This window comes from Siniperca chuatsi, linkage group LG18 (assembly GCF_020085105.1).
Source record: "Siniperca chuatsi isolate FFG_IHB_CAS linkage group LG18, ASM2008510v1, whole genome shotgun sequence".
NCBI classification, from domain to species: domain Eukaryota; kingdom Metazoa; phylum Chordata; class Actinopteri; order Centrarchiformes; family Sinipercidae; genus Siniperca; species Siniperca chuatsi.
The window spans coordinates 4,019,902-4,047,658 of record NC_058059.1 but is presented as its reverse complement, the minus strand read 5'-3'; the positions used below and the strand labels follow the sequence as shown (position 1 = coordinate 4,047,658).

General features: G+C 40.0%; 1 protein-coding gene across 2 annotated transcripts; it reads left to right on the top strand.

The window, feature by feature from the left end:
• Positions 1-1,250: 1,250 nt before the first annotated feature.
• LOC122865638 (aryl hydrocarbon receptor-like) lies at positions 1,251-27,486 on the top strand. 2 transcript variants are annotated; one of them, XM_044174340.1, is made up of 12 exons: positions 1,252-1,373; positions 1,507-1,605; positions 5,790-5,968; positions 16,177-16,289; positions 16,391-16,480; positions 17,574-17,694; positions 19,004-19,143; positions 19,624-19,820; positions 19,968-20,077; positions 20,209-20,350; positions 21,425-23,040; positions 24,515-27,486. In XM_044174340.1, the coding sequence occupies exons 2-11, from the start codon at positions 1,547-1,549 to the stop codon at positions 22,995-22,997; spliced, it is 2,724 nt and encodes a 907-aa protein (XP_044030275.1). In that variant the 5' UTR covers positions 1,252-1,373; positions 1,507-1,546; the 3' UTR covers positions 22,998-23,040; positions 24,515-27,486. The 2 variants fall into 2 exon arrangements, with proteins under 2 accessions (XP_044030276.1, XP_044030275.1); XM_044174341.1 differs by having other exon boundaries at positions 1,251-1,605; positions 16,180-16,289.
• Positions 27,487-27,757: the final 271 nt, after the last annotated feature.

Below are 27,757 nucleotides of genomic sequence, written 5' to 3'. Positions count from 1 at the left end.
CATTTATTTGTTGATTATATTTTGTATTATTAATCTGAATATATGCAAAGTAACTAAAGTTATCAAATAAATGTAGTGGAGTAAAAAGTACAGTATTTGCCTCTGAGATGTAGCGGAGTAGAAGTATAAAGTAGCAGAGAATGGAAATACTTAAGTAAAGTACAAGTACTTCAAAATTGTACTTAAGTACAGTACTTGAGTAAATGTACTTCCACCACTGCTCACAGGGGCCGTCTTTCTGCACTGAGTACTTCTACGTTTGATACTTTAAGTACATTTTGCAGTTAATACTTGAGTACTTTTACTTAAGTAACATTTTGGAGTACTTAAAAAGTACTTACCGTTACTTTTACTTAGGAGCTTCAGTACTTCTTCCAGCAGTGGCTATTACTTTTTATTCATCCCTGCAAGAAACTTTAACTGCCACTAGATGGCATTACAGGTTACACAGCATTTTTAAGGCAAAAGGACAACACTGCAGTGTGAGTTTGTCCTTTTTATTATTTATTTTTAATTTTATATGTATTTATTTTTCTCATCTTGTTGAAATAAATTTAAAAAATCTCACAGCAAAACAAAACAAAAACTAAACTAAACATGACAGTGTGAGAAACGATGGAAAGTTGAGCTGCTGCCACTTTATGTCAAACTTTACAACTTAACCGGAAGTGTGCTCTAAGCTGTCTTGAACCTCTGAAAAACCCAAAATAAAAAGAGGCAGGATATAGTCACAGGACAGTATGTGTGTTTTCCAGCTGAGGACAAGGAAGATAAACAAAAGCGAAGGTTTCCACCAATCATAAACGGTGAGACAGAGATGTCCGGATGTTACAGAGGACTGGATTGGCTGAATCTGGAGGTGTGGTGTGTGTCAGTGATGTGTCGCTCGCGAACGAGCCGGCTCTATGAACCGGCTCTTTGAAGTGAACAATGGGAGGAAAATGACACTTTTGAACAGAGTGGAAATATTTTTTGTTTCCTATTATATCAAATTTAATTTAAATCTAGTTGTGTAATTATTTATTAACAACACTATTTCATAAGTAAGGTGTTATTTTTGTTTTACAACTACGATAGTTTTTTCACTTTTTAACCATCAACATGACAGAATATTTCAACGTACTGAGGAAGAATCTGGCATGTTTATTTCTCCGGTGACCAGCAGAAGTGGGACTAAATGAAGAGCCGTTTGGGAGCCGAAAGAGTCGGAGCCATAAGATCCGGCTCCCTGCAAAGAGCCGAGATTCCCATCACTAGTGTGTGTGCCGCCGTACTCCCCTTGGAAAGTTGCGACTTTTTACACGAGCTTCTGACCGACAGGGTCGCTGCAAAACCCCGCAAGACTTCACACATGTGGATCATCTCTTTCCTGGGTGGGAGTTAAAGTCAAATAACCCGGAGGTTTTACAGGAGAAAAAACATCCAGGGTGGTGTCTGGAGATTCAAAAATCAAACTTTTTTTAATGCTGGTTGGAACATGTTGTTTTTGTTTTTTATTCTTTGAAGCGAAAGGAAAGAGAAAGTTGGCTGAAACCCCGGAGCCACCATGCCGGGGGATGGTGGCGTATACGCGGTGAAGAAGAGGAAGAAGCCCGCTCAGAAAATGTAAGTTTTAATGTTTAAAAACGTTTTTTTTTTGTTGTTGTTTTTTTTACTCCTTTATATGTCACCAACAGGCTTGAACTCTGTGCCCAGTGGCTGGTCACTGTCAATGGATCCATCAGTCATCACCACCGTAATAATGAATGTGTAATTATTAATTACTATTTAATTATTATTATTATTATTAGTAATTCTCCTAATCCTTTTACTCGTGTCTCCACTGAGGCACGAGACAGGCAGGTTGTTGTTCAGCTTCACTTGTGTGATTTTTTTCCACGCAGGTGGGGCAGGTAGTTTACCTTCAGCAAATGTCACGCAAAGGTAATGACGTCAAGAGTAGATAAGGTGAGTCGGACAGGTGACGGTGGCTGCGGCGGTACTCAGGTCTCTTACTTAAGTAAATGTAGCAGTACCACAGTGTGGAGATACTCTCATACATTCAACATTTTTACTTAAGTAAAAGTAGAAAAGTATTAGCATCAAAATATACTTAAAGTACCAAAACTACTCATTTTGCAGAACAGCCCATTTCAGAATCATATATTATATTATTGGATTATAATTATTAATGCATTAATGTGTTCACCGCTTTAATGTTGCAGCTGGTAAAGGTGGAGCTCATTTTAATTACTTTATATACTACTGTGTAGCTTAAATTATAATAATACATCATAATGTATTAGTTGATTTATATTTTGTATTAACTAAAGTTATCAAATAAATGTAGTGGAGTAAAAAAGTACAATATTTGCCTTCAGATTCAGAATCAGAAATACTTTATTGAAGAAGAACTAATAGAAGAGAAATAGACGTAATAATAAATAAGTCTGCAAGCAATCGAAATGATACACTATAATACACCCAGTCAAAATAAGTACAAGTGGGTATGAAGTATAAAGCTAAGTAAGTGTACAGTACAATGTAATAATATAAGTAATAGTGCAATAATGAGTACTGTCAAGTTGAGTGTAGCAGACTTAACCAGCTTATTCGGCGGTGGATATTGCACAGCAGTAATATAGTTTAATAAATATCAACAAACATGGAATTGAGAACAGAGTATATTGCACAGGAGTATTAAACACAGAATATTGCACAATTATTTCAAGTATTGCAATAATGTTAATGATCCAATGTCCAGTTTAGTGACTTAGGATCACACAGACTGACACTTAGAGGGAGGAGTTAAAGAGTCTGATGGCCACAGGCAGGAATGACTTCCTGTGGCGCTCTGTGGTGCATTGTGGGGGGATGAGTCTTCCGCTGAAGGTGCTCCTTTGTTTGACCAGCACGTCATGGAGCGGGTGGGGGACGCTGTCCAAGATGGCGTGTAGTTTGGCCAGCATCCTCCTCTCTGACACCACCGACAGAGAGTCCAGCTCCACCCCCACAATGTCACTGGCCTTACGGATCAGTTTGTTGAGTCTGTTGGCGTCCGCTGCCCTCAGCCTGCTGCCCCAGCATGCAACAGCATACAGGATAGCACAGACTCATAAAACATCCTCAGCATTGTCCGGCAGATGTTGAAGGACCTCAGCCTCCTCAGAAAATAGAGGTGTCTCTGGCCCTTCCTGTACAGAGCTTGTTCTTAGCCCAGTCCAGTTTATTGTCCATGTGTACTCCCAGGTACTTGTAGTCCTCTACGATGTCCACACTGACCCCCTGGATGGAAACCGGGGTCACTGGTGCCTTGGCCCTTCGTAGGTCTACAACCAGCTCCTTAGACTTTGTCGCATTGAGCTGCAGATGGTTCTGCTCACACCATGAGACAAAGTTCCCCACCACAGCCCTGTACTCAGTCTCATCACCACCGCTGATACATCCCACCACAGCAGAGTCATCAGAAAACTTCTGAAGGTGGCAGGACTCTGTGTGGTGGCTGAAGTCCGTGGTGTCGATGGTGAAGAGGAAGGGACGGTCCCCTGAGGGGCCCCAGTGTTGCTGACCACGCTGTCCGACACACATTGTAGTGGAGTAGACGAATAAAGTAGCATAAAACGGAAATACTCAAGTACAAGTACCTCAAAACTGTACTTAAGTGCAGTACTTGAGTAAATGTAGTTAGATACTTTCCACCACTGAAAACAACCTGGATGATTCTGCGTGATGAGCTGAATAATCACTGTTAACATGCTTTTTAAAGAGCAAACTTTACTTCACGTGATGTCCAGTGGATATCCAATGATTTGTTACGGATACACTGGCTTTATTTATTTACTCCCTTAAGCATTTTGCTGGTATTGTTTCCCAAATATAGTCTTTACCTGTAATTGTCACAGTTTTAAAAATGAATCTATGCCAATTGTGAGTCAAATATTATGTTGTTGAGTGGTTTTTCCACCATATTATTCATCAGTGGCTCACAGGGGTGTAATTTTGAGATAATACATTTCTCAACTAGTTGCTTCATCGCCCTTATTTTGTTTTCGTCTTATTTTCCTCCTGATTCTTGTTCTCTTATTTGCCATGTTTCATGTCCTCATTCCTGCCTGCTTTGTTCTCCCTCCATCTCTTTTCTCAGTTCTCTGTGTTTAGTCAGGGGCCACACAGGGCTGCTGCATGTCCTGGCATGTTGGAGAGGAATTATGTTGTGGTAATTGGTAGTAATAAAGGCACAGGCCGGGTGGAAGATCAACAGACACATGCTGTCTCAAAATTATGATGTAACTTTGGGGTCATTTCGCTGTTCCACTCCAAATATCTTTATTTTTAGCCACGCTAGCCGCATGACTGTCGTTCGGTTGGTTGACAACTTCGCTCCAGACTGAAATATCTCAACAACTGTTGGATGGATTGCCATGAAATTTGTTGCACTCATTCATGTTCCCTTCAGGATGAATTGTAAAAACTTTGGTGATCCCCTGACTTCTCATCTAGCGCCATCATCAGTTTAATTTGTCCAATACTTTGGTTTATGACCAAACTGATGACATTCCCATCAGCCGCAGCTGTACTTGTTTGTGTTCAATGCCATTAGCAAATGTTAGCATGCTAAACTAAAATGGTGCACATGTTAAACATTGGACTTGCTTAGCATCAGCATGTTAGCATGCTAACATTAGCATTTAGCTCAAAGTACGGGCCTCACAGAGCTGCTAGCATGGCTGAAGAGTCTTAGTACTTGTAGATTTATAGTGACAGTTCTGAGACAGTTTGTTTATCTTTTGTGCAGAAGACGAAAATATAACCTAGCTCCATTTTCTATTTTGTGCTCTTTTTTTCTTGCCACAGTGCTGTGTAGCTTAGCACCATAGCAAACCTACCCAAAGGAAGGCTTTTGTTATTAGCACTCGTCTCCTGCAGGTCTCAGTGAAACAGACTGGGGCTGCAACTAATTAGCAACGATTATTTTCATTATCCATTAATCTTCCCATTATTTTCTAATCTAATCGATTAATTGTTTGGACTATCAAACATTAGAAATCAGTGAAAAATACTCCTCACAGTATCTAGAGACCAAGGTGACTTCATCAAAAGTCTTGTTTTGTCCAGCCAACAGTCCCAAACCCCAAAATATTCAATTTACGACTAAGGAAAGCAGCATATTCTTACATTTGAGAACCTGGAACCAGCAAATGTTTGGCATTTATGCTTAAAAAATGACTGAAACAATTAACCGATAATCAAAATAGTTAATTTTCTGCTCTAAAACAGACTAAGCTGCTTATACTGATGAGTACTTACTGCTGATTCCCCTTAACTTTGTGGATGTCATTTTCAATAATGAATTCTCAGTAACTCTAATATTTCCAGGTATTTATTCCAATCGAAGACTGACAGAGTGAATGTGCTAACTAATGTAACAAATAACATTTTTCTCTGTGTCTTGAAAGTATGACCCACACTTTTCAGCCTCTGCTGGCTCTTAAAACCAGGAAGCTGATGCTTCGTTTGATGTGGTTCAGAGTTTATTCAGAGAAATTCAACACTGTAATTTTCAACGGATGTATTGTTTTCATTAACAGGAACAGACAGTGTGTCACTATGACACACAAGTCTCCTACATCCACGCTTACAGACGTTCAGATGTACTGCTTGTTACAGGATATGCAAAAATTACCTCGTAAAAACTCCCACTTAAATTCTAGATAGAAATTCCACGGTGTGTTTGATTGTCAGGCAGACGAAACATGTTTTAGCAAGCAGCATCACTGAGTATATCTCTCTTGTCTTGTGTGTCATTTTAGTGCGAAGCCTCCGCCTGTGAAGACCAATCCGTCCAAACGCCACCGGGACCGTCTGAATATAGAGCTGGACCGTCTGACCAGCCTGCTGCCTTTCTCCGAGGAGGTCAGAGGTCGTCTGGACAAACTTTCTGTGCTCCGGCTCAGTGTGGGATACCTCAAGGTTAAGAGTTACTTCCATGGTCAGTGACCTCTACCTCACTGTTTTGTGGTAGTTGTGGCAAATAAGAGTAAAGGTTACACAGAAAAGGTCGTATGAAACTCGCATACGTGTGTGAAATATTGAAAGTGACAGACAGTATGTGTGGGAGGTGTGAAAATATGCTGCTCCAGACATTTTTGTGGCTGAGCTCTGAGTGTTTGGGGTGTCACAGAGGGAACTTGACACTGCGAATAATGAACAGGAGCCCTGCCGGGAGGGAAACAGGAGGGTGTGCTGCAGGGCAGATGGGGTCTTGGCAGAGAAACATGAGACGGGCAGACTTGAATAGTATGTCTTTATTCTGACACTGATCAAATACTCACTCAGTCAAAGGTGGCAGTTGGATGCCTACACCGTCAGTACATTGTCCTGGTGTCACTGAAACGATGGAGTCGTCTTCCTGTTAGCTCAAAGTGTCATTAAGGTGTTGAAGTTAAGACGGTGTAGTCCCTCATTCGTCCAGGAGTGTTTCATCGTAGAAAAGGTTTCAGTCGTAGTCATCCGGACACTGTTTTCAGAATCAAGACGTTTCGGCTCCCATCCGGAAGTCATTCTCAATTGTGAAAATGGTCTGAGAACTCAGAAATTTAACAACACATAGTAGCTTAAATTTCTGAGTTCTCAGACCATTTTCACAATTGAGAATGACTTCCGGATGGGAGCCGAAACGTCTTGATTCTGAAAACAGTGTCCAGATGACTACGACTGAAACCTTTTCTACGTGTTGAAGTTAAGTTTAATCACATATGTGTTTCACGTGCTTATAATACGATGTAATAATATAAGTAATAAGTAATAGTGCAATAATGAAGAATATCTTCTTCCTCTGAGCCATAGAGCTCCATTGTTGTCCAGAAACTATTAAAAACACATCAGCGAGCCGCACTGTTGCACTGGGTGACATGTTCCTTCATCACCATGAACACACACACTGTAGTTTATTCTGACTCAGTCCCACACACACCGTCCTGCTGCCCCAAACACTCACTAGAGCACCACATGTGGATTCATCCGCCGCTGAAAATAGTCCCCTACTCATGCACTATTTCCTCCTGTTTGAGTATCGTTTGCTAAAAACTACAGTGTCCAGCTGTTTTAGAAAATGATTTAGCCTTTTTAATGAAACTATATATTTGTGACATGTTCAGTAGGAACCAACGGACTTGGAGCTGAGAGGACGTAGGAAAGTGTCGAGAGATTAATATGATATATATAACATGTCTGCTTTTCATGGGTTTGATTTGACAACCAAGACAATAAGAAAAGTTTAGAATAACTCCAGCCTTATCCTTTAAGTTTTGCCATGCTTCATGAGCTCATTCAGTTCATTTGGATTCAAGCTAGATCACAACTTTAATATCGGGCTACGAACATTTACATTTTGAAAGGATTTCTGCCAGTGTTAACAACGGGTACTCCAGCAATTTAGTATTGCACTTCCGTAAAGCTGGAAGATTCAAAAGAGACTAGATTTAAAAAAAGAACGGTCAAAATCAAAGCAGCAGAGGCCGAGATATTCTGATTTTAAGTCCCTAATGTGGCTCAAGCTCCAAAAACACTGCATCCTACATTTCCCATAATGCAACTCAATTGCATCTTTCATTAGAACCCTCCCTACCTAGTAATCACCCACATCTTTCAAACTCCACACCACTCCACAAGCGATCTGCTATAAATTTGAAGTCTCCAAGCCCAAATTAACCTTGACGACATCACTATGACATCATACGTGGTCATTTTTTTCTCAGGCTTCACAAATCTCCCCCCAGAGCCACAGACGACATTAGACGACATACTGCTTTTACTAGTAAACTGACCTTTATGTGTAAAAAGCTTCACTTAAAATAATGGTGCGCACAGTTTTAATGGTATGTTAGTCATTCACAACATAGTCAAAGCAAACCAAGAACAGCTAAGCTAACAGGCTAAGCTAACAGGCTAAGCTAACAGGCTAAGTAACATTGGCCACAGATTTTACACTAAAGAACAGCAGAGTCCAGCAGGCCTTTCCTCTCTGTTTGTGCCTCTCTGGCTCTGCTATCAGCCGGCTGATCACTGCTGTTGATGAAGCACAGTGGCGCAACATGAGGGCGCTTGACAAAGTGTGTTTGTGAATGGAGACGTAACAACTTACGCACTCAGTCCCACTGCAGCTTCACATTACCTGGGTGTTTTTTTATTTTTATTATACAACCCACAATACTAGTGAAAGTCTGACCAGAGATATGAAGATGTTTTAATTAGGGCTGCACAATTAATTGAAATATTATCGAAATCGCAATATGGCTAAGTGCCGTATCCAAATCGCAGAAGCTGCAGTTTTTTGATGAAGGTAAAATGTGTGACAAAACAGCTTTATAATGAAGTACTGTAGTGCTGCAGAGATGCTCTGGCCTACAAATCTTGTTCTCCAGGTGTAAGAAAACATGTTTGTTCGGTACAGACCCCAACAAATGTCACATCATCATGATTTTCATAGTTTTTTCCGTGAAAATGAAAATTGTGATGCAAAAATTATCATTCCCACTAATCATGAATCATATCGCAATCGTTATATCTGTCAAAATAATCGCAATATGATTTTTTTTTTTTACCATATCATGCAGCCCTAGTTTTAATAATTCAGCTCACCACAAGGTTTACATAAAAGTAAGGGAGATGAAAACAGAAAGAGTTGAGAGATGTAGTATAAGAAGAATACGTCTGTGGTGAAGCCGGTTGAAGTCGCTCTATTTTGAGGCCTATCAGATGAAGTCTGTATCTACATCAGCACGTTCTGCCCTGTGCCGTCATACATCATCAACATCATTTTATCTCCTCTCAACTTTGATGTTCGTCCAGCCCGACATCACACACAAGCTGCTGTCAAGCAACACTGTGCCTTGTGTAATGTCACCTGGGAAAAAATGGATGTTTAAGTGTCAAACTCACAGGCAAAGCTCATGTAATTATTTGTGAATTGACAGTAAATCCCTCTTGTATCATACCAAACCTACATCTAAAGTCAGGGGCCAATCAACCAAAACAAACAAACAAAAAGACAAGTGAATGCCATTTCCTGAATGTATATGTATTTATATCAATCTAGCAATTTCCAAATTACAGTATGACAAAAGTGATTAACATCATAATAATAGTAGCATAACAAAAAAAATCCTTGATAGAGACCATATACATGATAAAATATGTTGTATTTCCATCTTTATTACAAAGAGCACTGTTCTCTACTGCATTTTTTTTTGTTAAATAATTTTTCAGTAGAATATTGACTGTAAATAAAAACATAGATTAACAGATTTTTTTTTTTAATAAGAAAAGCATGCAGAGGAGTTGGCAGGACTTTTTAAAGCCCTGAGTATCGAGACTGCATACAGCCCTTAACAACCTCCAGCAATAAGATAGAGCTGATTGTATGCAGCCTGAGAGGCGAAACCCAGGGCAAAAGAAGTACAAAGTCCCTCGTTGCGGCTGTAAACCTTAAAGGTGCCCTGTGGAGTTTTCATGTAAACAAAGTTTCTGTTTACATTCAGTGTTTTTCACCAAAACATTATCATTATCCTAACAAACATGCTGAATGCATTTCCTTCCTCATATAACATATTCGCTGTCCAAAGAAAACCATGTATCTCTAAATTTGATGAGATGTGCTGTTCAGAAATTAGTGGTTTGAGCTTCTTATTAGTTTGATTATGCTCCTGCCGAAAGTAACAGGCATCTTTTCCTTCCTTTGGGGCTTGAAATAAAAAGGTGATACTAAATCTTCTTGACCCAGATTTGGTCATGCAAGGCAGAGAGGCTATTGTGTATGTGTTCAGATGTAATCCAATGACCCATGAAGAGTGTATCTGCCCTACCTTACCTTAACCCTACCTGTTCAGTGTAAGACCACATAGCTGAGCGTTTAGTTCTGACCTCTGACCTTTCAGACTGACTTATTTCCTGGTTGTGACAGACATGGTCTAATTATGTAACACAAAAACCATTTCACATCTTTAACTAAAGCATCAAGACCAAATGTTGTGCTCAAATACACTGGGTGGAAACAATAACATGAACACCTCCACAACCCAAGAAGTATAACACACCTGTAAGAAATACTACTTCTGTTAAACTTGTAATGTTCGATTTTTTTTAGAGCTGTTTGTGTGTGGTCTCTGATTGTATTGTATGAGGTGTTTGTGTGATTTTGTCCACCCTCTGTTTTTCAGTGAAACAAGACTAAAACTGGATTTACACTTAAGGGGTTTCAAGTTTCTGATGGCTGCGCAGTTTGTTGATAGTGAAGACAACCTTAAGGATGTTTATGAAAGACTCTAAAGTCTGCAAACTTTCTGTATTCTATCCTATTCATTAATGAGTCAAGACAAACCTGGATATAACATATATAAGTACGTCTGTAGCCCATCGTCACTTTACATCACAAAGTGAAGTGAAACAGTTAACTGTGAGGACGATAATTACAGTTTCAGCTGATGGGAATGTCATTAGTTTTGAAGGTATTTGGTCATAAACCAAAGTATTGGACTAATAAAAAATGTCGCCCTTGTGGTGGCGCTAGAGGAAAAGTCAGATGATCATTAAAGTCTTTAGAATACATCGTCTGGGAACCATTAATGTCTGTACAAAATGTTGAGTTGTTGATATTTCACTGGATAAGTGAAAACGTTTCCGAATCGAGGGTCTAAGGATATGCTGCACAGATTGTAAAGCCCCTTGAGGCAAATTTGTGATTTGTAATATTGGGCTATATAAATAAAATCGACTTGAACTTTTACCAAGTGATGGCACTAGATGAAAAGTCAAAGGATCATCAAAAATATTACAATTCATCCTCTGGACACCATGAATGTCTGCATCAGATTTCATGGCAATCGATTTAATAGTTGTGGAGACATTTCACTAAAAAACAAAAAGGTCAACCTCATGGTGGCGCTAGAGGAAAAGTCAGGGGATAATCAAAGTCAGACGGCTTTGTCCCCTGGGGATCATGAATGTCTGCACAAAATTTCATGACAATCCAGCCAATAATTGTGGAGATATTTCAGTCTGGACCAAAGTGGTGGACTGACTGACATTACTCTGCTAGCATGGCTAAAAACACTGTTGATCATGAATTTTCCAGGATGAAAGCGTTGCCGTTTTCATTGTTTTTAGAGAAAAGACCTCTCGGTGGCCTCCTGAATTTCTTCTAATTCTCCATCTAATCTTCCACAACAGTTTCCTCTGATTGTGGAGGATGTTTGTTCAGGGCCTGATGTTAAATGACAAAACCTTAAAAATAACACAAAACTTTCATACAGTCCTCACGCAATCTTTGATGCCTTTTTTAATTGATAGTTGAAGTGTGTTTGGATGTTTTGAATCTGTTGTTACATCAAGAAGAGGGAACAAAAACAGGAAAGGGCTGTTGTATGATATGCCTTGTTATAGTTCAAGTGTGTAAGATGAAAACAAATCTCTTGTTCGACTCTGAAACACCCCTGTGTGCAGTCACCCATTACAGTATGTGTCACCTTGAGATATCAATAAACAAAGGTATATCAGACTGTCCTCCAACCAGGTTTGTAATCACAGGTGAACAATTTACTTAATAAACTATATTTCTATTTTAAAAATCAGATTTTTTTGAAGACTAATTCTCTTCCTTTCACACTGATCATTTCCACAAAGTCAGTTCAGTTCACGTGAAGATTGTATTGAGGTGGGCTCAACATACCGTACATCATATACAGTATCATAAGGGAAGTCCTAAGGTCTTCTCTAAGGGTTCCTCTGGGGAACATGAACTTGCTTAGTACTTTTTATGGCTATTTTCGCGTCACACTTGGATATCTGGACATCTGAGCACAGACTTGTCTGTTGCTGTTGTTTCCTTCACTTGCCTCTGAATGAGTCCCAGGTGATGCTGCTGCTGCTGCTGCCATCACCTGGAGTGAAGGTTACCGTGGAGAGCCCTTGTCACCATAGCAACAGAGTCCAGAGTCTGAACTGCTCAGGAAGTCTGACACCACGGGGCGGTCTGGTTTGGGCTGTGGCTGGCCGGTGAGCTGGTTGTTCATGTCTGCTTCCTGTCGATAACGTGGGGGAGAACGAGATTGAATCGAGGTCAGTGCTGTCATTGCTCTGCTGAGACATAAACAGGCCCGAGACGCTGAGGCCTTATACAGGCACCTTCTGCTTAATTTGGACAAATATTAAATGCATTAAGGAAGCAGAAATTTTAGGTAGTTTGTTTCAGGTTTGATACTGATAGTGTTAGAATTAGAGTAGATAGTAGATTTACTCAAGTACTTTACTTAAGTAAACATTTGATGTACTTGAGTTTTTACATTTTAAGCTACTTTATATTTTTACTCCAGTACATTTCAGAGGGATATTTTCTACTGTTTGTACTTTTATCACTACAGTTATTTGACATCTTTGGTTTCAAGTTACGTTTAAGATAAACATTTTATAAACCTATGAGTTTCTAAAGTGGTATATTGTTAGGGGTTAAACTACCAAATATTAGTATAGAAGTAAAGAAGCAGTAGAATTTATGTGATATTAACTCCTAAATTGAGCTGAATTGAAAGAGTCTAGTTTCATGAACCCTTATCTTGAATTTCTGAAGTTTCAGTGATTAAGTCTTATGCTAGTTTCAAGAAATCTTATCAGGTCTTTTTTGCTTACGTCAATTAATTTATGTTTGACACTCGCACATTTCTCTAGATAACACTTGTTTATAGAAGGCGATGTTGTCGATTCCTAGTAGCCTTTAAGTCCTTTCTACATTTTCTTTCTCTGGAGATATCTCAATTGAGATCACAGGTGCCATATTTCAGCCATATCCTAAATAACAGAACCACAAAAACAAGTATACCTTTAAATTATAAAACTCCACTACCAGACCAGAATGACCAGTTACTAACCAACAGCTTAACCTGAACCCAACCCCCCCCAAAAAGAGCACAATTTGTCTCCTCCGCAGACAGTCGGTTAGTGCAGTCAGCCACCTCTGAACACAGGAAGGCGATTACCGATGTGAGAAATGTGGTTGCAAGATAAGCAGATATGACAATCAGACAGACTGCTGGCTCTGCAGCGTATCTCATAGCACACAGCCCCGACATCTGGCTAGTTCTACCAACAGCAAGTTACTAAGTATTAGCAATTTAGTCATGGTTAGTAACTTATTTAGTAAGACATGAATCAATAAAAAGCAAAATGTGAAAAGTGAACTTCTGGTCAAGTTTGTTTTGTGCATGTTATTCTTACTTTTAGAGCTTCTCGGTATCTTATCACTGAATCAGGTTTTAGTTTGCTGGTGACGTGGCTCTATGTTGGGCATCCTTTTATCCATCCAATATCGCAACAACTATTGGATGGATTGCCATGAAATTTTGTACAGACATTCATGGTCCCCTCAGGGTGAATCCTAATGACCTGACTCCCCCATCATCAGGTCAAAATTTTCATTTGTCCAATAATTTGATTTATGACCAAATACCTGCAAAACTAATGACATTTCCATCAGCCTCAGCTGTACTTTGTGTTTAGTGCTAATTAGCTAATGTTAGCATGCTAAGACGCTGCACTAAGATGGTGAGCATGCTAAACATTATACCTGCTACACATCAGCATGTAAGCATTGTCATTGTGAGCATGTTAGCATGCTGATTTAGCTCAAAGCACCACAGTGCCTAAATACAGCCTCACCGAGCTGATAGCATGGCTGTAGACTCTGTAGGGTCGTGTTATGCTCGATCAGAACTAGTTTGTAAGACGTGTTGTTCACTGTCAGTTTCAGAAAGTGACAGAAATTTCCAACATTACAAAGATGTTTGGGGAGGAGGTTTCCGAAGCTGTTCGACCATCTGACAAGCAGTTCTGATGAAGCATACTGGCAGCTTTAGTATTGTTCCTCTCTCAGCTGTTTCCACAGAGTCTGAAGGGTTACAGCTCTCCACACTTATCAGCCCCCCTCCTCTCTCCGGGACCAGGTCTTTGGCGAGGTGTACTGACTCTGCGTGTGAACCCTCTTCCTTAGACACTCCACAGTTCTGAGCAGAGGAGGAAGACAAAGGGAGAGAGAAGAGGAGAGGAAGAGGAAGGGAGGCAGGATATAAGTGGAGGGGAGAGGGGAGGCCAGATTCCCGATTAAACCGTTAATGAAAAAGTCGACTTTTCAGTAAAACTGTCCCGTATGTTTAGTCTTTCACATCACTTTTGTATGCTGTACATGTGTTCAATTTTTCTGTGTCACACTGAGCTTAACACTTGGCGATATGTTGATGTATTACACCAAATTGAGCAGATCCCCTGAGTTGGTTTCAGTTTATGCTGTAAAAAGAAACTTGCGATTATTTCAGTCGTCTGAGTTTGTAGAAAGCTGCTCTCGACCAAGATGACAGGGCAAATTCCTGGGTTTGTGGGGGGGGCGAGAGGCAGATTCTGTGGGTTTGTTTTAAAAAGGGGAGGGAGAGTGGAGGGAGGGGGAGGGAAGTTTGTTAGCGTGCCGTAGAGCCATTACTGTAAGGAAAGGAAAGGCGGTTCTGCTTAGTTGACTATATGCCAGCGATCACAGATTAGACCACACAAGATTCTAAAAATCACTTATTTTTACCACAAAGACAAAATGCCATTCAATCCTGTTTGACCAAAATAAAACTGACTTTCTGCATTTCTGCAAATACAGTATTTCATGCTTATATTGATTAGCTTAATTTGCACCTAATTCTGGGTGAAATCCGCGTCCTGCTCATGGAGGTAAAAGCTGCCTGCATTTGTGCCTGTAGGACGTCGCTGATACTTTGTCTGTTCCACAGATAAACCAGTGAAACATTAGCAGGGATGCAGCAAAGACACATGCAGCGAGTGGACACACTGGATACCCAACAGTGTTGTTGCTTTTGTTCACTTTGGCTGGAATGTTTCTCTGAGCAATAGCATGTAATGACAAGTCTTAAATTACAGAGTAAAGTTTGGCCAGTTAAGAAGACAAACCAAAGAGATGGTGACACTTTTTAGGTTGGCGATTAGTTTAGCTCATCATGAGTCCAATATTCTCTCTCTTTTAGCTCTGTTTCAGGTCTCCACCAACTCCTGAGGGAAATATCTGTCTCTTTAGCTGCTAAATACTCCACTATGTTCACCAGCTAGTCTCTAACTGTGTCTGTCTGCTGTTTGCTGCTGGGCAGGTAGTGTACTGTGGGTTTATCAGAGCTTTTTTGATGAAAACAGCTGCCTGCTGCTGCTGGAAACGACACTGATGAGAGCGGTGAGAGTGAACCAAAACAGTAAAGTTGCCATTTAACCAAAACAATGAGCTGAAAGACCCTCAAACGCTCCGTAGATCTGAGGGAAACTGCAGTCAGCTCATAATTCTCTGTGGGTTTGTCACTATGAGCGACACCTTTCACATTACACATAGTCAATTTCTCCATTCATAAAAATATTAATTATAGCAGCTTTAACAATTACACTAATGCCAGCTAACGTCCACTGCCAGCTTAACTTTATAGACTTAACTACATAGTTAGAAAAATAGTACATTTATGCAGTAAATAATCCACAAGAGCCGAAAAAATGTGAATTCCGATTTAAATAACCTGCAAAACACTTCCATAGCTGCAAATTAAAGGGTCTGTTCACACAAATTACTAAAAACAGACAAACAAAAAAATATTGCTTGAGATTTTACTTGCCCAGGTTTTGAGATTCCCACAGAGATTTTTGTTGTCCCCCCAATGCAGTGAAGGAGTATGGAATAACAGTTGTATGTGGGACTCAGAGCACTTAAACAATTATTTTTAAAGATTTCAACAGTAACATGTGTTTTGGGAAACAATGTTCCTGTTTCTCTGGATAATCCAGACCTCACTATCAACAATTTTTATATGGACAATTTTATGAAAACTGTTGACAATGAGACTACATGAGAAAACATTTTTTTGTATAGTAATTTGGGTGAACTAACCCTGTAAGTATCTCAAGGCTTGTAATGAGCTCAGTTAGGGACATTTTGACATGTACTTATCCTTAGTTTGGTTTTGTTTTATTAGATATTTTGCCGGTGTGCTGTTCAGTATGTTTCTGTCCTCCTTGTATGATGAGCTCACTTGTTTCCCTTTTGGCAGCTTCAGGACATTGAAAATAAATCTTTTGAGTTGTTTTTTTGCCTCAGTTGTTTGCTTTTGTATATTGCAGCAGCGCTCCAGAAGAACGCGAGGTCCGCTCCTCTTGTCTCTGCAAACAACAGAAAAGGACAGTCTGAGTCCCTGGACGGAGTCAGTTTCTCAGAGGGAGAACTCCTTCTCCAGGTACAGCAACAAAACATTGGATTACATGCGTGCACAGGTGTGTGTTTGTCAGTGTGCATGTGTGTCATTCTGTATTTCCATCTTTTCCATCTTTTCTGTAGGCTTTAAATGGTTTTGTGTTGGTTGTGACGATTGATGGCACGATCTTCTACACATCCCCGACCATCCAGGACTTCCTGGGCTTCCATCAGGTAAAACTGTGACACCAGTGTAAATATCTTTCTTTGTACCAGTGGTGGAGGAAGTATTCAGATACTTACAGTGGTGTGCAAAAGTGTTTGAAGGTTGTTAATATTAAGGGAAGACAAAATCCAAACCTACATGGCCCTGTGTGAAAAAGTGATTGATAATAATAACAACCTTCATTTAAAAACTGCATTTTGTGTTTACTTGTATTATCTTTGACTAATATTTAAATTTGTTTGATGATCTGAAACATTTAAGTGCGACAAACATGCAAAAAAAAATAAGAAATCAGGAAGTATACAGTATCACCACTGTAAGTACTTATTAGGGTGGTGAAATTAACACCCACCAAGCACCACTTGCAGGTTGCTTTTCCGTTTGGCGAGTAAAATCTCGCTACTGAAAGTGCTATAAAAGCTTTGCGAGTAAAAATCCAATAAGACAAATTTATCAAAACATTTAGCGCCTTAGAACTGATCAGTATGTGTTTTAAGGAGTGTCAGCCAGAGAGCGCAAAAATGAAGGATGGGTTTATTCTAATTATTATAATGGCTCCTTGCGTCTGATTTACTGAAGACAAAACAGCTTATTTAATCACAATATTTACCGCCCAGTGAAAGCATGTTTTAATTTAGCATTAACATTAACATAAAAATGATTTTTAAATCTTGTTTTGTGTTTTGCGCCTGACTTAGTAAATCAGGGTGAGTCTTTATTTGTATCGCAACACTGAGAATTAAAACTTACCTACAGAGCGAACTCTCCCCTTCTTAGTTCTCCTCTTTCTTTAGGCCGAAACCCAAAGTACTGCCAGATGGGCGAAGTGGTACCTTTTTTAGCGACCTAGTTTGTTGTCACTGTAAGTCAATGCAAGGTGATTTACCACCGTCACTGATCAATATCCGTTCACATTCGCTGGGCTGCCTTTTTTTATTGTTTTTTTATTCTGCAGTTACATCACCATGACTAGTACTTAAAATGTTTTTTTATTCCCCCCCTATTTCCAGTCTTCATGCTATGCTAAGTTAAGCTAACTAAAGTTAATGGAAATGTAATTTAATTTAAATTCCTTCCCCCTCCCTTCCTTTCTGTCATCAGTCCGATGTGGTCCACCAGAGTGTGTACGATCTCGTTCACATGGACGACAGAGAGTTGTTCAAATGTCAGCTCCACTTCGCCCTCAACCCGAGCGAGACCGACTCAGACATGAGAGCAGAAGGTATTAATTCAACCTGCCTGACACAAATGTAATACATGTTTCATTCAGGTATTAGCTCTTGATTTGTGGTTGCCAACCTTTTTAGCTCGTGACCCCTTCAAACGAAAGCAATGTCTACTTGCAACCCCTCGTCAGCATGTCGCCGCTGATTGTAACCAGTTCAGCCTGAACATGATTCTGTTTCATTTGTTTTATCTGAATCATTTCCAGAGGCCAGGAGAAATAACATTATTAAGTAATTTACAAGAGAAAAAAAGCAAACATTAGAGTGAAGTCTGAAATATAAACATCATTTTGTGAAGCAGAAATCCTTAAGATGGGAACTCACTTTGTAGTAAGTTCAGTATCAGCACTGAGTTGTCTCATGGTGTTCAACAAAACCTGACAATACAGAAACTTTGGATATTTAAAGCTTTGGGTTTTGGGAAAGTAACATGACTGAAGAATCACTTTCTGGGTATTTGTCCATTTTCCCCCTCAGTTGGTTAAGTAGTGTTATATACAGCTGTGGGAGTACTAAGTACTAATACCACACTGTGAAAATACTCCACTACAAGTAAAAGTCCTGCATTCAAAACCTTACTAAAGTAAAAGTATGTAAGTATAATCAGCTAAGTCTACTTAAAGTATCAAAGTAACCCCATGACCCACCACAGTGGGAGTTTGAAAGAGTTTTAAACGTGCAGATTTCACATCCATAAAAATAATAAAAAAGTACAAAATTAATGGGATCCTGATAACCATCTAAGATCAGAAGTGTTATTTTTTACAGAAGAGGGTACTGTCCCTTTAAATTATCTCCGCTCTTATCAATTGATAATATCAGAAAATTAATTTGCAACTATTTTGACCGATCAATCAATCATAAATGCCAAATATTCCCTACTTCCAGTTTGTCAATTGAGAGGATTTTATTTGTCTAATGTGACACTAAACTGAATATCTTTTTGTTTTGGTCGAACAAAATGAGTAATTTGATGACGTCAACTTGGGCTTTAGGAAATTTTGACGAGCATTTTTCACTATTTCCTAACATTTTTTGGATGACTAATCAAGTAAATAATCAGAGATTAATCATTAATGAAAATAATTGTTAGTTGCAGCTCTAATTAGAACATCTTTTATATTGTCTGCGTACAAATCAAATGTCTGGGTTTTTTTATGCTGTTCAGACTCAGAAAGATACAGTATTTGCCCTACGTGGAGATGTAATTGTCAGAATATCAGATGCTGATGAACCTAGAAGGCAGATATGGTGGGATACAGTATAGAAACACACCAGTTTGAGATTATTGTTGTTTCTCTGCAGATGGGCAGCCTAGCAGCAAAGCCTCGAGCAGTTGTGTGAGCCTGTTGCCTCAGTACATCCCTCCAGAGAACTCCTCTTTCCTGGAAAGAAGCTTCTGCTGTCGCCTTCGCTGCCTCCAGGACAACACCTCTGGATTCCTGGTACCATAAAGAATACATTTGTTAAACTGAGAGTCTGCAGCCACGCTAGCAGCTCTGTGACGCCATGCTAACATGCTGGCAGGTATAATGTTTACTAAGTTGGACAAATACACTTTTGACCTGACGATGGAGCTTTATGAAAAGTCAGATGAAGTCAGAGGATCACCACAGTTATTAAGTTTCAGCATCTGAGAACCACAAAATGTTGTGGCAAAGCATCTGGTAGATGTCGAGATATTAGTGAGGATAAGCGAAAACTTTGACCTGCTGGTGCCGCTAGATGAAAAGACAGAGGATCACCAAAGTAACTAGGATTAGTCCTCTGGAAACCATGAATGTCTGTACAAACTTTCATGGCAATCCATCGGTCTGGACTAATGCGATGGACAGACACTGCCATCCACAGAGCGCTGCTGCTAGCATCACTTGTTTGTTTTGTTTGTGTAACTGCATTCATAAATGTAACTTTGTCTCCTCCAGGCTTTAAACTTCACCGGGCGTCTGAAGTACCTGCAGGGAAACACAGAGGCTGATGGGACTGTGGCTCCTCCTCAGCTGACTCTGTTTGCCATCGCCACACCTCTGCAGCCTCCTTCAGTCATGGCGATCCGGACTAAGACCTTCCTCTTCCAGACTAAACACCGAATGGACTTTGCTCCTGTGGGCATAGACACCAGGTTGGCATGTTTGGTGAATCTCTAAATATCTTTTTTGACACCAGATTGATGATGTGTTGACTGTCAGTGAGGCAAGTTAACAGAGGTGGAACCAGATCAGCTCCTATAACGGTCTGTCCTTGTGTTTGTGTATTTGTTTCTTCTCAGAGGGAAGCTGGTTTTAGGATATTCAGAGGTAGAGTTGGTCACAATAGGCTCTGGCTATCAGTTCATCCACGCTGCTGACATGATGTACTGCGCTGACAACCACCTCAGGAGTGAGTTCTCCTAAAAGACACATACACTTTCTACTTCTCAGTGCTGTTTCTGTGTTAATTATACACTTGTTTTTAACCTTACATCATTGTCAGTCTTACGGTAGTCTTGTGTCCACCTGCTCCGTCCTCAGTGATGAAGACTGGAGACAGTGGCTTCACGATCTTCAGGCTGCTGACCAAAACAGGACACTGGTTGTGGGTTCAGGCCTTTGCCAGGATAGTCTTCAAGGGAGGGAGACCAGACTTCATCATCGCTCGTCAGAAAGCCCTCACGTAAGCATCAGCTTCTTATCTTAAGCTCTTATTGCTCAAAGGCGTAATTTCCACCAAGGATTTTCTTACTAAAATCTCTTAAAGGATAGCTTCACCATTTTTCAGGGCCATCTAAAAACAAAAGTCAGGTGCCCATATGGACATTGCAACAGTTTTTGCTTGTAATCATTCCTCGTGTTCTTACTGGACATTAAAAGATCCTTCCTAGCATGCCTCCAGTATAAGTAATGGGAGACAAAATCAACACTCCTCGTTCTGTGCAAAAATGTATTCAAAAGTTTATCTGCGGTTAATATGAGGCTTCAGCAGTCGGAGTTAGACAAATCTAGTGGACTTCCTCTAAAGGTAGTCTTTTTAGTACAAAATTCCCTATTTTTGTTTCTATCCTTTCACAAAGACAGACACAAAGAGGGAATTTTGTACTAAAAAGACTAACTTTGGAAGATATCGACCTGATTTGTGTAACTCAGACTGCTGAAGCCTCATATTAGCTTCAGATAAACTTTGCCCTTGTGTAAACCTCTCCTTTAATGTCCGGCTACCAAAATCCAGATGAGAGAAGAGAGGTGTTGATAAAAATGTTGATGGGTTCGTCTAAATTGGCTTCAGTTATTACCTCACAGCAATAAGCTTAACGAGCAGCTGTGAGCTGTTTAGCGAGGGATTTTTTGCCCCAGGTTTTGCTTCTTAGGCTACACGTTCCCTTACCTTATTGTTGGTGCTGTACGCAGCCTGAGAGAAACACTGCAGGCACTACTCAGGGCTGATTTATATATAATATAATAATTAATCATAAAGTATTAGGTTTCTGTCAAGGAAAATAATTTTAATTAGGGCTAGCATATTAAAAATTGAGATATTGTTATTAAGATATTATGGAAAGCGGGAGAAGCAATTTCATTATAGTTAGTTAATTGATGGAATGATACAGATTGAAATTGCAGTCACTTTTTTTTGGTTGCCCCCCTCTTCTGAAACCAAACCTACACTCTTGATTTAAGCATTTCAAAGTACAGTATTAGAATTTGTGGCGTTAATATTAACCTTTGCTTGTTGCTCCCTGTTTGTCTGTAGAAACGAAGAAGGAGAGGAGCACTTGCACCAGAGAAGACAGCAGCTCCCATTCAACCTTGCCACCGGTGAAGGCGTCCTGTACGACATTTCCCTGGATGCCTTCTCCATGCCTGGTCCTCCTGGCTCCGGTGCACCGGGCACCACGGAGCCCACAACAGAGAAACCTTTGGACCCCGCCTCCCTTCTGGGATCCCTTCGCCGGCAGGACCACTCTGTTTACACCCAGCCACAGAAACCCAGTCCCCAGCTCCCAATCTTCACCCAAATAGAGGACCTTGATTTCCAACAACCCTTGGAACAAGCCTTCCTGGACAGCCATGCTCTGCTCAGTGTGCCGGGCCAGATCCAGGCTTCACAGCAGACGTCTGTCACAGGGGACCTGACATCGAAAGCCATGATTAACTCGTTGGAGCAGATTTTGGGGGATATTGGGGATGGAGGGATACAGGGTCTTGACGTTGAGGAGACAGAGCTGAGGGACTGGGAGAACACCATCGACAGGATGAAGAGGGAAGACGCATCAAGGGAACTAAATCACATCCTGGCCAATGACGTGTTCTCATATGTGGAGGAGGCTCTGAAGAGAGATACTGGTAGGTATGCGCAGGGTTCAGATCAGACTGGGCCTCATGTTTCTGGGAACAGTTTATCCATTCAAGGACAGCATCCTGGGTCTGTGTTTTCAAGGAATGAGCATCAGTGGCAGCCAATGTCGGACATGAAATCTGGATTTGCAGAGCAGACTCTGTTGGGGGATGTTCTCTGTGATGTTGGTTGTTCAACTGGACTAAAAGAAGCCTCTCAAGTTGTGTCTCACAGGGCGGCGCACACACTGACACCCACACAGTGTCGTAACACTCACCAGGGACACACCTCTCGATCGTGGCCTCCAAGCAGCAGCAATCACCACTGTGGCAACCAACTGATTTCAACACAATCCTGCCATGCTGTTCATTTACAGCCTGACGTGACAACGAGCCAACAGTCTTGGCTTACATCTGTACAAAACACCAACAATATCCACAGCAGCCTTCAATCTGGCTCGGAGGTGACAGACCAAAGTGTACGATATACGCCAAACCAAACTGGTTCACAGCAGACTTACATGGGGCCGCAGCTTCAGAGCCCTTCTGTGTGGCAACAACAGCAGCTGCCGCAAAGTTTTCACCATCACGCACTGACACATTCCTCACACACACCAGGCGGCGTGAACTCAACAGCTCAGTCACTCCAGCCGCAAATGCAGCGATTATCTGGCAGCTGCATGTATGAAAAAAGAGAAGGTCACATACCGAATGCTGCTAATGTTCCTACCAGACAGAACGGGCCTCTCCCGGTACCTACGTGCTCCAGAGGACCCACACACGTTGTAGGGACGACCACAATGGCTCCCTTCACCCTGTCCCATGGGGACATGGCAGTCGGGGTCTTCAACCAGCGGATGATGCAGTCGCCCGGTCCCAACTCTCACGTGGTTGCCTGTACAGATGTGGGCGACATCAGTTTGGTTCATCTGAGTGGAGACAACACTGGCCTGGGAGCAGCCCGGTCAGATTATCCTCCTCATAATTGAAACATTACAGTCGTCGTTCTTCTGTTGGAACGGTGAAGCTCAGGTAAAATAAGACAAATTCTAAGTAATTTCGAGGTCATTTGGGAAGGAAAACAATTGGAAATGTAGTTATTAACTAAAGCCTGGCTCAGATGTCAGGATTACTGGTACGAGTACTTCCCAACTCTTTGTCCAGATGGTTATAATTTGTCTTGGAAAACACATTATATAGGCCTCAGGCAGTTCTTGCCCTGTTTTGATGAGCCTCTCCTCCATCTCAGCTGTCCAGAAAACACATAGAGTTGTGAAGTGAGAGGAGTTCGTCCCATTTCATTTTCTGCACAATGTTAAGTAACTTATAGTTGGAGCACTTCCAAGACTTGAGTGGGCATGAAATTCTCCAGGTTTAATCATCACTGCGTTAGAAAAGATCTGGTTATTTGAAACATCCAGGCTTAAGGGAATAGTTTGACATTTTCGGTAATACACTCATTCGCTTTCTGGTGGAGAGTTAGATGAGAAGATCAATACCACTCTCACCTGTCTATGTAAAATATAAGGCTATAGCCAGTTAGCTTAGCTTAGCATAAAGACTGGAAACAGGGGGAAACGGCTAGCCCGGCTAATTAACACGTTATATATATTCCAGAAGTCTTGTTGTCACTGCACCCGGCCAAGAAATAGTCCAACACAAAACATTAAACCATAAAACCGAAATCAACACAAACAGTAATTTTCTGTGAATTGTGGTTTTTACACATAGGTTTTTGTGTAGATTAAACAAGATATAACATATTAAATAGTGAGCTTTAGAGGTGCTGGTAGGCGGATTTTGTTACCTTTGGACAAAGCCAGGCTAGCTGTTTCCCCCTGTTTCCAGTCTTTATGCTAAGCTAAGCTAACCATGAGCTGTCATCATTAGTCTTAGCTGCTATGTAACTCCACAGTTAACAGGGTTTTTAAATATGGTGATTTCTATGTTTATTGCTTATTTGAAAATGTAATATCAAAATGTAGCCTTGTTTTTGGTTGATAAGGTTCAGGTGATAAGTTTTTCCAACAGGTTTGAAATTATTAGGACAGCTCGTTATTCAATTGCTATACTTCAGTACAAATTTTAGGTACTTTTACTTTACTTGAGTCTTTTCTTTTCATGCTACTTTATACTTCTACTGCACTACAATCCAGAGGGAAATATTGTACTTTTTACTCCACTACATTTAGTTACGAGTTACTTTTTCAACACAAAACATGTGAAAATGAACAAGTACAGCTGAAACGAATGTCAATGAATTAATTATTTAATTGACAGAAAATGAATTGGTAATTATTTTGATAATCGTTTGTCATTTTTCATGTAAAAACATTTCATGGTTCCAGCTTCACAAGTGTGACGATTCGCTGCTTTTCCTTTTAATTATCTTAATTTATTTTTAATAATTTTGATAATTTTTTTAACTTAACCTTCTACAATCCGATCCAGCTGAAGGCTTTAATTTTCAGGATAATCACGGTATTTCTACACTTTTCTTCCACAGATCCCCAAAGTTACGCTGAACGCCGTTGTTGACCCGTTTTCCTTCCCTGCCCTGCCTACTGGGAGCATCAACCTTACCCAAAACACCGGCCCATAGCCGCTCAGAGACTCTGACTGTAATGACAGATAAGCACGAGTGTGATGAAAGCACTTCTGAGATTATTCCTATAAACAAATGAAGAGATGATGAGGAGTTTCCCTTCTTGGATATCTATATTTTATAGATGTTATGTTATATGAACCTTCTCATTTCAAACTCAAAAACCTTTGCTGCATTACAGTCTTTTGCTGATGATGTATGTCCAGTCTCTGGGCTTTTGTTGAGCCTTGACTCTTCAAATATTTATCAAACAACCTTATCCAATAATTAGCTTTTTACACATATTCATGCTGCAAGTAAGTGTCCTGTCAGCAGAATGGAAGCAGGACCCAACAGGATTTATTGCAAGTGGAGACCAGAAGAAATCTTGATTACAGCTTTTCTGTATCACGTGAAGTGTGTGGAATAAAGAAAATGTACAACTGCTCTTCATACGGAGGACCATTTCACATCAGTTTAACTCGTCCTACTGTACATCACAGTGTGACTCTGTGAACTCCCTCATCTGTAAACCTTTATGTGGTTCTTTGAGAGGACGCATCATAGACAAAGAGGATTTTTTAGGTCAGGTCACGCACCTTGTAATATCATTCATTTCTTATACTTAGCTTTAAAAGTAAAGCAAATGTTCGTTTTCATTAATATAAAGTAAATGCAGCTTCTTATTATCAGTGAACCCAACCAAAAGGGAGTTAATTAGCTTTAAAGGGTTCACACGTCCATATGTACAGTGAACCAGTTTCTGCCTGCTGTAATTGTACTGACATGCTTCCAATGTAAGTGATGGGGGACAAAATCCACAGCAAAAAATATATTCAAAAGTTTATCTGAAGTTAAAATGAGGCTTCATCAATCTGAGTTACACAGCGAGTATCTTCCAAAGTCTTTTTAGTACAAAATTCGCTCTTTGTGTTGGTATCCCTCCACTGCAGCTCAGCAAAGAAACACAAAGAGGGAATTTTATACTAATCAGGCTGTAACTTTGGAAGATATCCACTAGATTTGTCTAAGACTGCTGAAGCCTCATATTAACTTCAGATAAACTTTGGAACATATTTTTATGTTTATTCTTATGGAAAAACATGCACGGGGAGCCCTGCGCAGTGCCTGCAGTCAGCCTGCCTCTCAGCACCAACAACCTCCACCAGTAAGGTGGGGGAACATGTAGCCTAAGATGCAAAACCTGAGGCAAAAAAGTCTCACAAATCACGCTTCTAATCACTCCCAGTCAGACAGACCAAGTGAGGCTCTTCTAAACTTTGTTTCCCTGGATAGTGTTTCCCTCTTGAGCTGCAGTGAAAGGATGGAAACAAAAAGTAACTTTAGAAGAAGTCCACTCGATTTGTTTAGCCTCATATTGGATAAACTTTTGAATACATTTTTACACAAAACGACGACTGTGGATTTTGTCCCCCATCACTTACATTGGAATCATATTAGTAAGGGATCTTTAAATGGCCAGTGTGAACAGGAGGAATAATTACAGCAAGCAAAAACTCCGTCAATGTACATATGGACACCTGATCATTGTTTAAAGAAAGACTTTAAAATTTGTGAACCTTTCCTTTAATTAAATCTAATAGTTTTTATCTGCAAAGACGTTGTTTGGCTTTGATTCAGCTGTGAAACTAAAGAGTGAAATGTAGAAACTAATCTTTTCCCAACACTAACGCAGCTCTGTGGAAAGAAATGTGACGCGGAAGTTAAGATGTTCCACATCTGACCATTTAGACTCGCCAATTATCTGGCAATTTTAAAAGAACTACAATATAATTTTGTTTTGTATCGAATAAGCATGTTAGGCATGAAACGCGCACAATGCGGTATTAAAATACTGTAAAATCTATTTAACTTGAGCATTTTTCCCTCTTTGTGTTTATTAATGTACAGTATTTTTTATATATTTTCTATGGTTACAACTGTGTTCATTATCTGTTTATACACCAACATCCAGTTACGGATGCTTCACAGGAGAAGTTATAACTAAGTAATAAAGACTTAAAAAGGTCCTTATAGCTTACAACTACATTAGAGTGAGTTGTAGTTTGTTATAAAGCATTTATTAATTGTTTATGTGCCGATACTGCTTGTAGATGCTAAATTATATTTAAACTTAACAATGAATTGGTGGATGAATCTTCTACAATAATCAAACTGGAGATTAATTGTGTGCATGAGGGTAATGGATTAATTAAAGGACTTAAAGGTAATTAGGGCTGCACAATTAATCACAATATTATCGAAATCATAATATGGCAAAGTGCAATATCCAAATCGCAGAAGCTGCAGTTTTTTTGATAAAAAGGTCAACTGTGTGACAAACCAGCTTCATAATGAAGTACTGAAGGGCTGCAGAGATACCCTGGCCTATAAATCTTGTTCGCCAGATGAAAATTGTGATGCAAAAATGATCGTTCCCACTAATCGTAAATCATATCACAATCATTATTTCTGTCAAATGTTGGCTTTTTTTAACATATTGTGCAGCCCTAGTTGCAACCAGTAATAAATAAATAAATTATTTCTAATGTTTTCATTTCAGAATATGGGAGATATGGCAGCTCTGGTGCTCAATGTGAACAGATCTAAACTAGGGAGTCAGAACTATAATAACATACTGTATATTTTCAGTTTAAATCATGCGTCCATCTCAGCTGAATCAAAGAAGAACTTGCCTTGACAATTAATATCATATTCATAAAGTAAAATGTGCACATTTTTGCATTTTTGCCCGTAGGAGATTGCCATATTATTGTGCTTCTGTAATTACAGGTAATGTTACACTCTGTAGCTGCTTTGTATTCCTTGTGTACAAGATATAACAGTTGGGGACAAGTCTAATTTATTTTGCCATTAAAGCTGTAACCCCCTCATGTTAGCCTCATGTATTATTCTCCATGCCGCACATGAAGTATTATCTCTGGAGGAGTTCATGTGAGGACAGTGTGATTTCAAACTGGGTCACCCGCTGACATTATAACTTGAGCAGGTATCAGGTTAAGACCATCGCTCTGCGTGGAGCTCCAGTGCCAACTTGTATTGTTATCTGTGGAATATCTGTGTGCACGCTGGCATATTTAATGTTTTTGTTCCAGTCTTCGTGCTCCCACATCATCCCTCCTCTGAGATATGTGTTCCCGCAAG

What these genes read in the sequence shown, in the direction of transcription:
- LOC122865638 (XM_044174340.1), top strand. Translation starts at nt 1,547, where the DNA reads ATGCCGGGGGATGGTGGCGTATACGCGGTGAAGAAGAGGAAGAAGCCC. An exon ending in ACTTCCTGGGCTTCCATCAG is followed by an intron (nt 16,481 to 17,573) that starts GTAAAACTGTGA and finishes TTCTGTCATCAG; the next exon opens with TCCGATGTGGTCCACCAGAG. An exon ending in CGCTGACAACCACCTCAGGA is followed by an intron (nt 20,078 to 20,208) that starts GTGAGTTCTCCT and finishes CTCCGTCCTCAG; the next exon opens with TGATGAAGACTGGAGACAGT.